Source organism: Megalops cyprinoides, chromosome 14, assembly GCF_013368585.1.
Source record: "Megalops cyprinoides isolate fMegCyp1 chromosome 14, fMegCyp1.pri, whole genome shotgun sequence".
In the NCBI taxonomy this organism is placed as follows: domain Eukaryota; kingdom Metazoa; phylum Chordata; class Actinopteri; order Elopiformes; family Megalopidae; genus Megalops; species Megalops cyprinoides.
The window spans coordinates 56,102-73,710 of NC_050596.1; the positions used below are offsets into that span (position 1 = coordinate 56,102).

General features: G+C 40.3%; 1 protein-coding gene across 1 annotated transcript; it reads left to right on the plus strand.

Moving 5' to 3' along the window:
* Positions 1 to 605: 605 nt before the first annotated feature.
* Positions 606 to 13,939, plus strand: cfap157 (cilia and flagella associated protein 157). Its single transcript, XM_036545338.1, has 7 exons — positions 606 to 1,137; positions 3,141 to 3,294; positions 3,479 to 3,746; positions 3,904 to 4,034; positions 4,125 to 4,275; positions 8,274 to 8,452; positions 13,655 to 13,939. The coding sequence occupies exons 1-7, from the start codon at positions 840 to 842 to the stop codon at positions 13,800 to 13,802; spliced, it is 1,329 nt and encodes a 442-aa protein (XP_036401231.1). The 5' UTR covers positions 606 to 839; the 3' UTR covers positions 13,803 to 13,939.
* Positions 13,940 to 17,609: the final 3,670 nt, after the last annotated feature.

A 17,609-nucleotide genomic window follows, 5' to 3' on the forward strand; every position in this document is an offset into this window, starting at 1 on the left:
GTTCCCTAATCTAACACTGCTGCTTCCAGATAGTTCATGTGAAAAAAACTTACATGTAACTCTGTATACTCAGCCCTGTGTGCATAAAGTGATTTACATTTATGTTGCTAGCCAAATGATTTAAACATTTTCAGTATCTCTGTTTAGCAAACTAGTCTTTTGCCCACATGGATCCTGCTGAAATGTCTTTTTGTATTGTGAAAAGTTGTGCTGCATTCTTTTTTTTTAAGTCTTTAAAAGTATATTATGTTGCACAATCTACCATAGCAAATGTATATTGATGTAGTAAAAGGAATAAGCCTCATATTATTACACGAACTGAATCATTTAACAGTAATGTCTGAATTGAATCTAAGATACTTTTATGTTAAAGTATTAATTCCTCTGCCATCACACACGGCTGCAGGTAAAACATGTTACAATATTACAATGTTACAATAGGATACAATGTTACAATAGGCAACTGCACAATTTTGCCATTTTCTTCAGCTGAAAAGGTTGGAGTGAGAAAGCGAAAGCCCCACCCCACATGGAATATCATGCAGTATCACCCAATAACATGTAACAGCCTTCTTTTATTTTGAAGAGTTCAGTATGTGGATGAATAGATTTTGCTGTCAACATGCATGTTCATGATTGATAGTCAATTAATCAACACATTGGTTACATTCCTAGTTGCTACTGTATGAAATCTGGTTCCATTGTCTGCCTAGCTAGTGAATTTGCAAAAAACATTATAAGACAATCATCGGCAGAGCACATGCTAGCTAGTTAGCTACTGAAATGTTATTCACTCAGCTCATCATAGTACTGTTTTATAGTAGAAAAAGAAGTATTAGATGGCCAATTCCCTTGTCTTATTCAGATACCAGAAGAAATGTGATGAGCTGGTGGTGCAGCAGAGGGACTTTTCCTTTAAATACAGCAGTCTGGAAAAGGAGAAGAAAGACATTGTGCATTTCCTGAAACGATCTCTAACTCAGAAAGAGGATGAGCTTTCAGACCTCTCTGAGCATCTCCTAGTACTCAAGCAAGCCAAGGAGGCAGAGAAGGAGTCCTTGGAGAAGCAGGTGGCTCAACTCCGCCATGAGTTCCAGGAGCAGAAAGACCAGCTCACCTCTGAGAACATGGTCCTGGGTGAGATATGCCATTCTCTTTTACAGAGGATCTCATCATAGTCACAGGACACACTCTACACACATGCAGGAGATATCACACGCACAAGACACACACAGATATGAGCAGCAGGTATGAGACATACAGCTTGCTCACAGAAGACATATGGGACCTGATTCACTAAAGGTTTGTGGGCCATTTAATATGTGCAAAAATGTCACCACAGGAAATGATTAATAGTGATGTGATGTACTGAGATTTGCACATCTTAAATGTGGCAGATGTGTGGACTGTGGTTTTTTGCTTAATTGTAAGCATGCCTGTAGGAAAGAGCAAGAGTGGGAGGAGGAAATTCTCATAGATGAATGCGATATAACTCATGCAATTTACCAAGGCTAAAAGCAATTTGGAAGGTAGCTGCATGAATGTATTTAGGCATGGGAGAGGTAGCTGTTAACTGTAACACTAACATTGACTTGTAATAATAAGGTAGGCTTAACATTGTAGTAAGTAGGAGACATCAAACATGGCATCTTTCATTAACCGTTCTTTTGTCTGTCCCACAACATTTAGCTTATCGCTAATACTTTCATATTGCATTTCTTCTTGCTATACAAGTATTTCATTGATGCACCTCTGAGGAGTGTTTCTTTTCCTGTTTTATCAAGTTGAAGATCTTGTGGATCAAATTTTATACTGCTTAAAGGTCCATCTAAACCCAGCATGTGAAATCACTGCACATTGTTGGAATTCGGTGAAATAGCTTCAAAGAGCTGAGGTACACTATATTGACAAAAGTATTTGGCCAGACCTGTTTTTCAGGGTTTGGGCTAGGCCCCTTATCTCCAGTGAAGGGCAATCTTAATGCTTCAGCATACCAAGACATTTTGGACAATGCTATGCTTCCAACTTTGGTGCAACAGTTTGGGGAAGGCCCTTTTCTATTCCAACATGACTGTGCCCCAGTGCACAAAGCAAGGACTATAAAGACATGGTTTGATGAGTTTGGTGTGGAAGAACTTGACTGGCTCGCACAGAGCCCTGACCTCAACCCCATCGAGCACCTTTGGGATGAACTGGAACGGAGATTGCAAGCCAGGCCTTCTCGTCCAACATCAGTGCCTAACCTCATAAATGCTCTACAGAATGAATGGGCACAAATTCCCACAGAAACACTCCAAAATCTTGTGGAAAGCCTTCCAAGAAGAGTGGAAGCTGTTATAGCTGGAAGAGGGGGACCAACTCCATATTAAAGTACATGTATTTAAATACAATGTCATTACAATGTAATGGTCAGGCGTCTGAATACTTTTGTCCATATAGTGTATCTTGCAGTTGTGATATATGCAGTGACCAACAGATCACCTCTAGGTCGTTAATTATGAAGTGACTGAACTAACAGCTACATGAGTGCACGAAATCATCTTAGGCCTCTCCGTTGGTAGGCCTGCACCACGCACACACTTACAGTGTGCATGTGTGCATGATTAGTTCAACATAGCAGCATCACATTCGAATGTAGATGACATGCCCTGGCTACACGACCACCTTAAAAACTACTACAAACTACATAGACACAATCATCACTGTTTAGTTCAGACTAATTATGCTAGACTAATCATTATACTGATATAATGATCACTAAATAATCATCACTATTCTTCACCATCATGTAAAAGAATTTCTTTCAAAGGAGCAGTTCATATTTAAATCTGATTGCTTGCAATTGTCATCATTAGCAAAAAGGAAATACACAGCAATTGCAATTTCTTTCAGTGTGCATACAGAATAACAGCCCTTGGTAAAGCAGGCCCATAATGCCCGACACAAGAGAGACTCAAAAAAACATACAAAAAACTTATGCCGAATAGATGCCAAACATACAATAAACACACATATATGCAACAGACATAAGATACAGCCAGCATACCAATACATGACACACACAACCCACATACATTTGGACAAGGTTAAGCTGCAAAGCATATGTGTTTGGATACAGGCTCCATGTGCTTTCTCCTTAGCAGGAAAGCTGGCTGCTTTGGAGGAATTCCGAGTGCAGAAAGAGGAGTTTATGTCACGCTTTACAACTCTGGAGGAGCAGCTAGAAGAACAGAAACAGAAGCACCAGATTGTCATCTACAACCTGGAGAGAAAGGCTGTGCTAGACAACAACAGGTAAGTGCTACAGTGCCCAAAAGCTGCAAATGTCATTTGTCGTTATTTTTACTACAGCTGGGTCTTAAAGTGTTAAAACCATTTGTTGCTGTTTTTACTACAGCTGGGTGTTCAAGTCTTAAACCTCATCACCAGTTTCTGCTCATTGCCATCAGGTTCCATCCCAGTCTGTCTTTCCTTGCAGGCTGAAAAAAGAGATGCAGCAACATGTGGCAGCTGTAACTGCAGAGTTAAGGCTGGTCTCTGACAGGAAGATGCCAGAGACCACCATAAGGGCCATCCATGAGAATGCATCTGTTACATCACAGCTGCGCAGACTTGCAGACAAAAGTGACAAACTATTAGAGGAGAATCAGGTTCTAAGACAGAGGAAGAAACAACTGAAATGGGAGGGGGAGGTGCTAAAACCTGTGCTGAAGGAAACCAACAGCAGGAGCCTCAGCATACAGAAGGTAAGTCTGTCACACCTGTATAGTAGTAAAACAGATTTCTCCTTAAATATTGTTCCATTTTCACAGCTGTCCCAACCTTAACCAAATTCATACATGTATACATGTCATATAATGTCTTGTTCATCTAATGAGCCTGTCCGTCCCTTTTTTGTGTCAGGTTGTACATCAGCTGATGGTGAAGTATAAACAGCAGTGTGTGGAGCTGGAGGAGAATGAGAAGAGGCTTGCACAGCATGCCCAGCTGCAGCGACAACATAGTGCACTACAGCAGGACTTCAGCAGCCTTAGGTCAGAGACCCCTGGCCAGTATATGTCAGAGCAGAAGGTGAACATTGCACTGACTGTATCTAATTATGCATTTACATACATACAATGTAGGCAAGAGCTGGAGTCAGTGAAGGGGGAGTTGGAAAAGAACAGCACCCAGGTGGAGAGGCTAAGACAAGAGCTGATGAAAGAACAAAGCATTAGACGACAGCTGGAGACTGTTCTGCAGGAGGCAGCTATGGCCCTCAAACAGGCCCTGAAGGTAACAGAGTAAAATCTGCTATATACAAGGACACCGATCGGGGTCAGACTGGATGGGTTACAGTTGGTTTGGGGTCAATATCTTGAAACTTGTGGGAGGAGAAGTGGGACAAAAAAAAGAAGAAGAATAAAACATTTGACCAATAACCACAGGACCTGATACGTTGCTTAGGGGCATGTGACCCAACACTCACCAAAGGTGGGTGTGTCCCTACAAACCATATTGTTTACACTAGCAACAACTTAGCAACACCCAGGCAACCACCCAACAACACCCTAGCAACCAAATCATATACCTTAGTAACCATCTAGCAACGCGCTACCAACCACCTAGCAACAACCTAGTAACCACCTCATATACCTTAGCAACCACCTAGCCACTTATTTCATATATGTTATCGCTGCCGGGTTGCAAGCACACTCTGCATTTTCTTCAGGAAATGCACTTTTCTAGTTTTTTCCTCAACATTGAGTGATTCCATATTTTTTTCCTCTGCTTGACATGGAAAAATATATGCTATTAATTAGTGTGATTGCGACTCCCATTCATTTTCAAAATCACCCCCCTCACACTTCATGGCCTTCCCACTCGGTCAATTTTCACCCCATAGCCACCATACCTCACATGTTGCCTCGGGACAAATCACCCACCACTCATCCAAGACCATCTTGACCCGCACTTGTCTTTTTGTCATTCACTCATCCCTCCATCCTCCCATTTACCTCAGTTCATTTTTCAATGTCTTACCGCATGGTCACCTGTTGGCCTACGGTCACAGTACCTCATATGCTGGCTCAGGTTATGCCACCCAATACTCACTGAAACCCATACTGACCCCACACTTCTTTTACTTGTTTATTCATCCTTCTATCCTCCCATTGACTTCAATTCATTTTTCAAAGTCTTACCGCTTGGTCAACTTTCAGCCTACGATCTCAGTACCTCATATGCTGGCTCAGGTCATGCCACCCAACACTCATTGAACCCCAAACTGACCCGCACTTGTCTTTTACTCATTTTATCCCTCCATCCTCTTATTCACTTCAGTTCATTTTTCAGTCTTACCACTCGGTCACCATTTGACCAATAGCCACAGGACCTGATATGCTGCTTTGGGTGCTTTGCTTCACCAAAGGTGGGTGTGTCCCTAGCAACCATATTGTTTAGCCTAGCAACACCCTAGCAACCACCTAGCAACCACTTAGCAACACTTTGGCAACCACCCAACAAGGCCCTAGCAATACCCAGCGACCATATTGTTTACCCTAGCAACCACCTAGCAACACCCTAGCAACCACCTAGCAACTACTTAGCGACACCCTGGCAACCACCCAACAACACCATAGCAACCACCTCATATACCTTAGTAACCACCTAGCAAAGCCCTAGCAACCTAGCAACACCCTAGCAACCACCTTATATACCTTAGCAACCACCTAGCAACAGCCTAGCAATCACTTAGCTACATCCTAGTGATCGTCTCAGCACATTTTCGCTGCTGGATGGCAATCACACTCTGCATTTTCTCCAGGAAATGCACTTATCTAGTTCTTCTTTTTCTTCTTATTCCACCAAATTTTTTAACACTTCTCCTCCCACAGTTTTCGAGATATCGACCCCAATCCAACTGTAACCCGTCCAGTCTGACCCCGATCGGGTTGCTTGTACACAGCTAAACCATACCCACACTCGTTCTCCGGTTTTTGTCATTTTTCATCCCTGTTTTCCCATAGACTCCCATTCATTTTTAAAATCACCCCCCTCACACTTCATGGCCTTCCCACTCAGTCACTTTTCACCCCATAGCCACCATACCTCACATGACCTCTTGACATACCTCCTGACCTCTGTGATTGTTGTTGGAGGGAGTTTCTCACGCTTCTGAATTGTTTCCAGCAAAGTTTGTTGTTGCAGCACACTTTTCTTCTTGGCACTCTTTGCCTGTATAAATTCGGCATACTCCTTTCCATGATGCTTCTGCAAATGTTTAATCAAGTTTGTGGTGTTGTTGTTTCCAACGCTGCTGCCACCCCTCGAAACACTCGCATTGCATAAATTGCACTTGGCTGTTTTGCTTTTTTCTTTCTTGAGCTTAAAATAACTCTACACAGCAGACATGATGACAGCACTGCTGACAGGTCTCACTCACGTTCTAGCTAGGGCTGTGACAATAACCACGTCACCGCAATATGAGACGCCTACCGCGAGGTTGAGCTCATTACCGCATCACTGCAACGTTCGTTCACGATTAATCTGGAAACTTTAACACATTAATGTTAACGCAAATTAATCATATTATCAAGTTTGACCGCAACTTCCTTCTGTAATTCCAGCACGGATATTTACCTGGCTGAATTACTGAAAGGCATGGCAAACGCAGATGTGCTGAACGGCAAATTTTGTTTTAACCCTTTCACATGTAACTTATTTGTTATGGTATGTAGCGTGTGTGTTACCTTATATGGTTCGTTATGTTTTCATTTGCGTTATTAAGTTTCTTATAGATTTCAGTTAGCATTTGCTATATTTTTAGAGTTAAATCACTGTTTCCTCAAAGCTAAAATTAGCTAGAATTTCTCCAATCTAGTGTTCTAATCGCACCAGTTTTAGCATATGTGCTAGACCAGTGTTTCTCAACCCTCTCCTGGAGTACCCCCTGCCCTGCATGTTTTAGATCTCTCCCTGCTCCAACACAGCTGATTCAAACGATCGGTTTGTTATTAAGCAGCTTCAGGAGTTCATAACGAGTTGATCATTTGAATCAGCTGTGTTGGAGCAGGGAGAGATCTAAAACATGCAGGGCAGGGGGTACTCAAGGAGAGGGTTGAGAAACACTGCGCTAGACGGCCAATCACACCGGTGTGACCGTATGCGCAAAAGGGTTAAAACAAAATTTGCCGTTCAGCACATCTGCGTTTGCCATGTAAAATAAAAAGACTGTAAAATAAAGAATGAGTACATTTGGATTTTTTGCAGCACTTTATACAAGCAGCGATTGTAGTAGATAGCCTACCGACATCATGGGGGGAGGGCGTAAACCGCTAAATCATGGTGATTTGTTGCTCATTACCGTCACAGCCCTAGTTCTAGCTACTGTTCACATGAGACATGCTGCTCATCTGTGTTACTCGTGATGCATCTCTCTGTACGGCATGTTGCTCAAAGTTTAGTTAAGCATTTATGTGATAGTTTAGGCTAATGGATTGTATCAGATTATACCTTTTTCCGATATCCGATCCAGTGATTTTGGCCAGTATTGGACCGATACCAATACTGATTATTGGATCACCGCATCCCTACTATAAAGTCAAGCAATGCAAACAGCTTGTTGCTAAAACTCTGGTCACTAATTCACTTGTTGGGTCTCAGTGCAAATTCTCTCTTCTTCTTACGCCTCTATGTCAGTCTCAGTTACTTTTAGAATTGATTTTAAGATTTTATTACTGCTTTTAAAGGAAAATTCCCCTACGTCAACATCAAATTATGTAACAAAAATGCTTCAATCACACATGCCTGCTCAAGCTTTTAGGTCATCAGATAGTGGATTATTGAATATACCAATGGTTCATTGCAAAAACAAGGGGACAAGATACTTTTCTATGCTCAGCGTAGGTTCTCCAAGACTCTGGAATTGACTCCAACAATATAACGCACTCAAACGCAGTTTTGAATGACATAATTCTACCACAGTATTACATCAATAAATAGTCTTTGTTACAGTCAACCGAGTCATTGTTAGTGATGGGAGATGGAGGCCTCATGAACTTCATAGTGGTAGAACTATTATGTACTGTCAATCAATGACTTCAAAGAACAACAAATAAGAAAAAGCACAATGATTGTTTCAATCTAGTGAGTAACTGATTACACATGATAGATTCACTCATTTTACAATTCATGAAGCCTCACTCTTTCATCACAATATGAATTGTGATATGTTCAACTGAACAGAACTCAATAATATGGATTTAAGGACTTACTGTAGGCCTTAATTTCAGGAGGTGCCCAATGAGGAAGATTCAGAGGTAATGATGCTTGCACGTCGAAACCAGATGCTGCAAAAGCTCTTTGTGGTGCTTGATAGTGCTGCCCTGCTGGGGAAAGGACCTGCTTTGACAGAGTTCATTGTAGAGACAGACTCTCTACATGAACACAAGAAAGACCAAGGCCCTCAGAGGTACAACACCTTTTTTTTCCCTTCATTAATCCCACAACTGCCCATATAGTCTGCCTGCAGTCTCTTCAGTGGACTATATTTGTGAGACAAGATTTTTTGTAACAGTTTGTAAGATTACAGAAACTATTGTATTAACTTACTTAACCAGGGTGAATAACAACTATTTAAAATGTACAGATTCTTTAAGCCATTTTTGTTTGAATTTGGACTAACACAATTATGAAAGTGAACAAAAACTGCATCCAGTCAGAGTCCAGTGTCTGATTTTCCCAGGACAATCTTGCAAGATTGATTTGCTGTCTGCTACTGTTCCATTTTCTTGGCCAAATTTTATGATGATGACTTTTAGTCATGACGATTAAAATAGGGCAGTGTAAGGCAAGAAAAGGGATTTCACTGATCCCAGGAACTATGCTCAAGTTTGTTTAACTTGGATCCCATGTAAGATGTTTGAATCTATCATAAGGGATATCTTAGAATTGTTTCTGTAGAAACAATTTCAGAAGGGATAGTGGAGAATTTTTTACAATTATAGGAACAATTAAAGCCTGTTTTGGGAAGAGCTTTCAACTGGGCTTTGGATCAGGGTCAGTGGGCAGACTCTTGGTGTAGTTCAGTGATTACAGTAATCCATAAGAAGGGAAAGGATCCCATAGATTGTAGTTCCTCTAGGCCAATAGCTTTGTTGAATGTGGAAAGATTACTAACTGGAATTTTAGCGGGCAAACTAACAAAGATTATTCCTCATATTGTAGATTCAGACCAGACAGATTTCATTACCAAAAGACAGTTTGCCGATAACATAAGGCAAACACTGAATATTATAGATCATCAAATAAAGCTAACATCCAAGCATTGATTCTTACCTTAGATTGTGAGAAAAGATTTATTTTTGAAACATATTGTTAGGTTCTACTTTGTGGAATGGACAGTCGGATGAATGAGATGAGACCACTCTTGCAGAGACAAGGTTTATTCCCCAGATGCCAAAGTTATGCATGCAATCATCGCCCAAACTAGACTGCCTAGGCTCAGATGAACACTCACAGAAATACTTAGGTGCGATTAGGCCACACCTCAACAGTTGTTGATTGGGTTTAGACAGAGGCAGTGGACTACAGGTATTGATGTGTTGATGACCCTTTGTTCTAGAACAGTTCCTGTAGACAATTTGGTGTTATCTGCCTTGGTATGGTAGTGACACTTTGTTTGACGTCAGTTCCAGCAGACATTTTGGTGTCATCTGGCTTGGTACGGTAGTGATACTTTGCCCTGGGACAGTTCCTGTGGATAATTAGATAAATACAATGTAGATACTAACAATATAAAGGCTTTGGCTTTCATAGCACTTGTATTAAATGGCTACATGCAATGTGTAGAATTTCCAAAGCACAGGTTAAAATGAATGGAACACTGTCAAATAGGTTCAGGCTACAAAGGGAAAGTAAACAAGGGGATCCTCTGTCCCCCCTCATCTTTGCGCTCTACATTGATCCTATAGCAGTAAGCATTGGGTCGCAACAAGAGATTGAAAGGGTGAATATTGCAGAAGATGTGGTGTTGTATAACCAAAATCTTAAAAGGTCATTACCAGCAGTTATACACACTATGAGAGTATGGCTAAGAATATAGCTATATCTCTTGATGTAAATTAAACATGCAGAAATGTGAGGCATTGATTTTGGGTATGTCCCAAATCCCAAGAACATTGAATGTTGAATATAAATGGAAATGGAATTAAGATTGAATGGGGTACCTGGAGATCATAATGACTGAATATTTGGATTTACTGTCTAACTGAATTATGAACACTTGGAAGTTCAGTTAAAGAAGGATGTTAACAGGAGGGAGATGAATCCTATGTCACTGTCACAGCATATTAATACTTCTATAAATATTCTTATGAATGTACTACCTCGCTTTTTTTTTGTTTCAGACATTACCTTTGTACACCAGTATGTTTACATTTAAAACATGGGATAGAATGTTAAACCAATTTGTATGGAATGGCAAAAAGCCAAGGGTGGAGTTTAGGAGTATTGACAGAAATAATTCGATTTTACCCAAATAAAATGTTAATGCCTTTCAAATGTAGGCCCAGAAAGGCTTGAATATATTTAGAAAGTTTGATTTATGCATGATCTACTGCACTTACATTTTTATAGATACCTTTTATAGATACTTTCAAGTGAGAAGTTATATTCATAACAGTCATATACAAACAAAAACTACAAAACATCTTCATCCCCATGTAAGTGTGGATGTTTGAGGACACGTGTGTGGGTGTGTAAACAGAGGTGTGTGGATAGTTTGGAAAAGTCTGTGGAGTCTTCTCGATATTGACAAGTCTGAGCATTCCAGGAGAGTCTGTATGTGTACAAGCATGCATGTTATGAGTGTGACTGTATATGTGAGCATTTTGTGGCAGTATGAGTTGATATCTGAATGCATGGGTATAGGATTGCATGAGCGGTGTGTGCATACAGGATGTGTGGGAGGTGTGTGTGTGGGGTGAGGTCAAAAGATTTTACCATTTAGCACAACACAATACAGTATGTCAAGCAAGCCTATTCTGTATACTTAATTACTTGTATGTTTTTTGTGTTAAACATAAATAGCAATATGGCTCTTATAGAACTTAATGAGTAAAAACAAAAAGTGTGTAAAGTGTGTAAAGGTTACACAGACACCCTCTATTGAAAAATTTTAAAGGCAGAATTTACAAAAGGATAAATTCCCAAAGTTGCTGAGACAAAATTCCCCTGGAAACTTTCAAAATTTACTGGAAATCTGCCCCCCACCCCCTTTTCAATCCTGCTCAACCCTGCCATCCTGCACAAGAAAGCAATTTCTTCAGATAAGAAAAGCTTTTGACAACTACCTATTATTTTGAATGGTTTGGAAAAAGGTGTGTTAATGGTTAGATTTTACTGTTGAGATAAACTCCTGACTGACAGTCAATTAATTGACATCCCTACTCTACACCAGGCAATGTGTGTTGCCTGTAACATGTGTTGTGCATTGTTCCTACTTGTTTTTTATCTGTCTTTTACTGAAAACTGATTTTCACTTTTACAGCTGTAAAGCACTTTGTGCTACAGCCATGCTTGTAGAAACACATATATTATTACCATGGCTGTTTGTTCAATACTGTATGCTCTTCTAATTAGTCACATGTACAAGAGAGAAAACCTGTCTCATGTCCACCATACAATTGTTCAGGCACAAGGATTAGTTTGTAGGGATGGTGTGGAGTTTGCGTGGAAGCATGAACATTATCACGTCAGGGTCAAGGTACATAAATCAGAACATGGTTAATAGTTTATGTTTCTTCTACATATGCATAATTCATATTTATGTGTAAACATGCTTTATAAATGATGTCCCAGGAATGACATTTAATAAATAAAAACTTATGTTGGTACATGGAAAAGGGGAGTTTGTCTTGGTCAGCTTGCAGATTGGTTGGGTATACCCCATACTTGTACATCTTGTACATCACCAAGTCTTCCTTTTTTGGGATCTCCTACAGAATTGTCTTAATTGACCCAGAGGTCTCAGCCCTCACAAGTAATACCTAATCTTTGATGTAATTTCAGAAAATAGGGAAAAACGATTAAAAACTTGAATACTTCAGCATAATCCCAGCAGGGAGTGAATCTACATTTCTAAAATGCATTTATATGCTTTATATTCAATTAATATATTTAGGTTTAGTTGTTAGTAAGTTTTATACTGTGGAACATGGGAAAAACAATAAAAATGTGCCTAAGGCTAAACCGAGTACAATGCATGTGTAAATGTGCAATTGCATAATTGTACTGTACACTCAGTGACCACCTTATTAGGTATACCTGTATACCTGCTCGTTGATGCAAATATCTAATCATCAAATATCTGATCATCTGGCAGCAACTCAATGCATAAAATCACGAAGACATAGTCAAGAGGTTCAGCTGCTGTTCAGACCAAACATCAGAATGGGTAGGAAATCTGATTTAAGTGACTTTGACTGTGGGATGATTGTTTGTGCGAGGTGGGGTGGTTTGAGTATCTCAGAAACTGCTGATCTCTGGGATTTTCGTGTGCAACAGTCTCTAGAGTGTATAGAGAATGGTGCAAAAAACAAAAAACATTCAGCGCGGCTTGAAAACGCCTTGTTAATGACAGAGGTTAGAAAAGAATGGCCAGACTGGTCCAAGCTGACTGGAAGGCGACAGTAACCCAAATAAGCACACGCTACAACAGTGCTATGCAGAAAAGCATTTCTGAACATACAACACGTCGAACATTGAGGTGGATGGGCTACAGCAGCAAAAGACCACTCCGGGTACCACTCCTGTCAGCCAAGAACAGGAAACAGAGGCTACAGTAGGCACAGGCTCACCAAAACTGGATGGTAGACGATTGGAAAAACATTGCCTGGTCTGACGATTTCATCTGCAACATGCAGATGGTAGGGTCAGAATTTGGCATAAACAACATGAATCCATGGACCCATCATGCCTTCTGTCAACTTTTCAGGCTGGAGGTGGTGGTGTAATGGTGTGGGGAACATTTTCTTGGCGCACATTAGGCACCTTAATACCAGTTGAGCAATGTTTAAATGCCACAGCCTACCTGAGTATTGTTGCTGACCATGTGCATCCCTTTACGACCATGGTCTACCCATCTTCTAGTGGCTACTTCCAGCAGGATAACGTGCCATGCCACAAAGCACACGTCATCTCAGACTGGTTCCAGGAACATGACAATGAGTTCAGTGTACTCCAATAGCCTCCACAGTCACCAGATCTCAATCCAGTAGAGCACCTTTGGGATGTGGTGGAACAGGACATTCGCAGCATGAATGTGCAGCCAACAAATCTGCAGCAACTGCATGATGCTATCATGTCAGCATGGAGCAGAATCTCTAAGGAATGTTTCCAGCACCTTGTTGAATCCATGCCAGGAAGAATTCAGGCCGTTCTGGGTGCAAAGGGGGGGGGGTCCTACCCAGTATTAGAGAGTTGTACCTAATAAAGTGGTTACTGAGTGTACATGTCCATTGTAAATGAATAAAAATACTTCGAGCAGCAGCTTACTATGTTCTGATTCCAGTGCTAAACAAGTCAAGTCTCTCTTAGCTTCATCTATCAGATAGGAGAAGGCTACAGGGAGGTTTGGCCCCTAAGGAAGTCACCAGTTCTGCTATGTTTACAGACCTGGAATAATCCTCCCGCTGTTGAAGGCCACTAAACACATGTGTCACTACAAGATGGGGGACCTGGGACTGGTCCCTCAGTCTAACTGCATCCACATGCCCAAAATGGAGCCCTTCCCTGTAAGCACACATCTGCACACACCATGAGGAGCAGAGTAAGTCTGTGTGTTAAATTATATGAGTTTTTTTCAGTCATTTTTTACAGTAGTGCATTGAGTATAAGATAATCTATATCAAAATAATATGTTCAGAATCAAATATTTCTGTGATTGGTCAAATTTGTAATAAGCTTAATGTATGTGTTTGCAGTAATGTTTTATTTTTATTTATTTGTCCAGGCTCCATGATCTTCAGCCATTTTGGTTTAAAGCTTGCTGCCTTGGTCCTAGCTGTCTATGAAACAAGAGCTGCTGGGCACAGCCTGCAGGATACATGATTTTGTATTTTTTTTTCTATCAGAGAAGACTCAGTGATGCTTTCTGACTTTTTTTCTAATGATTCATTCACAATATTATATAAAAAAGTATCTAAATATTGGTGGTTTTGAACAAAACAGGTTAAATATAACAGAGAAACTACCAGAACTTTCATACTGGCCATTAGCCATACACATGTAAATGACAGCAAATGCTGGCTCATTATTTCTAGAGGGCTGAAATAAATGTGATTTATTTACCCAAATAAAATGTTGTCAGTTTTGATAAATGTGTGAATGTCAGATGCTTATCTGGTTATTTCCTTTATTCTGAGGACTGTAGAAAAAGTGGTGAGTATATGTCATGTGAATTAACCCAGTGTAGGTGAAGTATCACAACATATATATATTTATATATGGATTTTAATCCATATATATCTCTCTCTCTCTCGCTCTCCATATATATATATATATATATATATATATATATATATATATGGGTGGGTCTCCAAGTTTCCCTGCTATCTTTGCCTTTGGGACACTAGGGACACTGCAGCGCACTACCACAGGCAGTACTGGTCACAGCAGACCGAGTTCTGCTGGTGTTCTGCTGAAGGTGTTGATGCCACCACTGCACTGCTAAAATTGGGCCTTATGAAACAATTTGTCACAAATCTAGATAAGGAGTTTGCAGCCTTCAAGTACCTTCAAGACTTCTTCCTTAAGCTGTCTGAGGCAAAGGTCAAAGCCGGTATCTTTGTCGGACAAGAGATAAAGAAGATCCCGGAGTGCAAAGAATTCCCCAAGAAGCTCACTAGGAAGGAGAAAGCAGCTTGGGACAGCTTTGTCACAGTGGTTCGGGGCTTCCTGGGCAATCACAAGGCTGAAAACTATGTGGAGCTGGTTGAGACTCTGGTGAAGAACTACTGCAAAATGGGCTGCAGGATGTCCCTCAAAGTCCATATCCTTGATGCTCATCTTGATAAATTCAAGGAGAACATGGGAGCGTACTTGGAGGAGCAAGGCAAGCGCTTTCACCAGGATATACTGGGACTTTTCAACGCCGCTACCAAGGAGCATATAAGGAGAACCATATAATGGGTAAATCTCGAAAAAAATACTCACTTCTACATCTTTTGTGGTCACTTCTGCATAACTTTAGTATAAATGCATGTTAATTTTGATTCATATGTTGTTTTTTGTGACTTTATGTGAAGGAAAATGTTTAAATTCACCCATTTTTTCATTGGAAATAGGTAAATTTCAAAATATCACTGTCCTGCTCACAAAAGCAAAGTTTGAAGGGAATAATAACCATTTTATACTTTTTAGGCATAAGCAATTAGGAAACAACACTTACTACCCAGGAACAAAAATTGTGTTACATAGTGTAATTAGCTGATGAGGTGATCAGGTGTATCAAATCAGGGAGAGACCTAAAATGTGAAGTACTGTGTGCCCAGGAGCAGAATTGAGAAACTAGTATCAATAATAATAGTAGAGTAAATAATGAACTAGCCAAGTAGAATCCTCAGACAATGGGGGGGGGGACTAATCATGGAAGAGTAAGTTATTTCAAGGAACTGTAAAAAAAAAACTTGAGATCCTCCTGTCTTAGAAATAGAATAATAAATTAATTAGCCTGAAAACATGACATATAATTAGTTGAATAGTATATGATGGGTTGAAGCTCAGAGACTTATAATTTTCACTATTTTTCTCTCCAAGATTGCCCACTGGATTGCATGCTCTGGGTTACCTGCCAGAACTGTTGAGGATGAAGATTTTGTCCATATGATAGAGACTGTAGATAAGAGACTGACTGTGCCAAAAAAAGCCAAAATAAGCAACCCTGTAGACAAACTGTACAGTGATGAGAGGCAGAAATTTAAATGTTGACTTGCCACAGCCCAGAGAATAACAACTGGCCTTGACATATGGACAAAAAAGGGAGCAACAGTGTCATTTCTTGCCATAAGTGTCTGCTACTTTTGTGTTAAGCAAAATAAAGCAGAACGTATATTGTTAGCCCTTGAACAAATCACCCACCCACACAGAGCACAGCTGATAAAATGATGTGTGGACAGATGCACAGGGGAGTGGGGTATACACAAAGAAAAGATCCTAACAGTCATCACAGACAATGGCAGCAATATGGTTGCAGCTTTCAAACAGGTGGTGGAAGAGGATAAGCCCAGCTCTGAAGATGACACCCAGGATAGTGACTCAGAGTCTGAGGATGAACAGCGACGGTATGCTATTATATTTTGGGTTTTTTCCTCTTAAAAATGACATTGTGTATATGTTGCTCATACAAGGAATTTTTCCATCAGAGTAGTCAAACTGATGAAGGATTAGGGGACCAACACTCCAACAGTCTTTCACAGAAGTCAAAAGAGGCAGAAAAATCATTTCATGGTATTTATCGAACCTGGATAACATGCAAAAATGTATGTAAAAAGTGCTCAGTACAATACAAGACAAACGTTTCGATCTTGCGTCTTCTTATATCTTACATCTTTTCGCAAACTTTTTTGCATGTTGGCCAGGCATGGGTGAATAAGTAACATGAAATGATTTTTCTGCCTCTTTTGATTTCTGTCAGACTTTCGGTGTGGGTCCCCTAGCCACCTTGATGAATACAGAGCACAAGCACCAGGACCTAGTCTCGTTCTCACAAAAAATGAAAGCAAACACAAACCAGGACTTCTGCTTTGCCTTGGATCCAGCGGAACAGAAGTTCTCTCCCCTTCTAGCAGCTGCAAGTTTCCTCAACCCCACTGTCTGTGAAGCCCTCATCGAGAATGAAGATGAGAAAATTCAAGAGCTGCTTAAACATTCATTGGAATACGTGTCCAAATCTGCCCTGCCACAAAGCCAGGGTGATGATGATGATGAAGATTATGAAGATACAAGAATGGAGGAACCAGAGGCAACCCATCATCATCAAAGCAACCTAAGTTTCGATTCCTGTGAACATAATGCAAGGCTTCTAGGCCTAGGCCCTCCATCCCTTGTATCAAACAGGAGATCAGGAAATACAAGGAGCAGCTTTCACAGCCCATCAATGATAGAACTGGCACTGACTTTTGGCTTGCACAGACTGATCATTTTTGGCATCACGGCTGACCTCACTCGAGGTCGACACAACAGAGAAAAGGTCATCTTGGAGAGAAGCGCTTTCCACAAACTGAATCAAGACAAATATAACTGGTGTACTGTATTTGTTACCACTGCCAGAACTGACTTTGTCTTTCAGGGTAGGTTATATGCACTGACTGCATTGTTGTACTGTAGTTAATTGTTTTTCATTTGTGCTATTACTGACTTCTTGTAATACTTCGCGATAACTACTCATCATAGTGATGCCCTTATTTGGAACTCACTCTGGGTGAGAGCGTCTGCTAAATGAAGTAATGTAATGTAATGTAATGTAACATGAATAAAAGTTGTATAAGGAAAAAAAAAGAAGAAATGACAACAATTAGACTTAAAACTAATCTAATCAGGTAAGTATAAATGAAATTTAAAATTTGGTC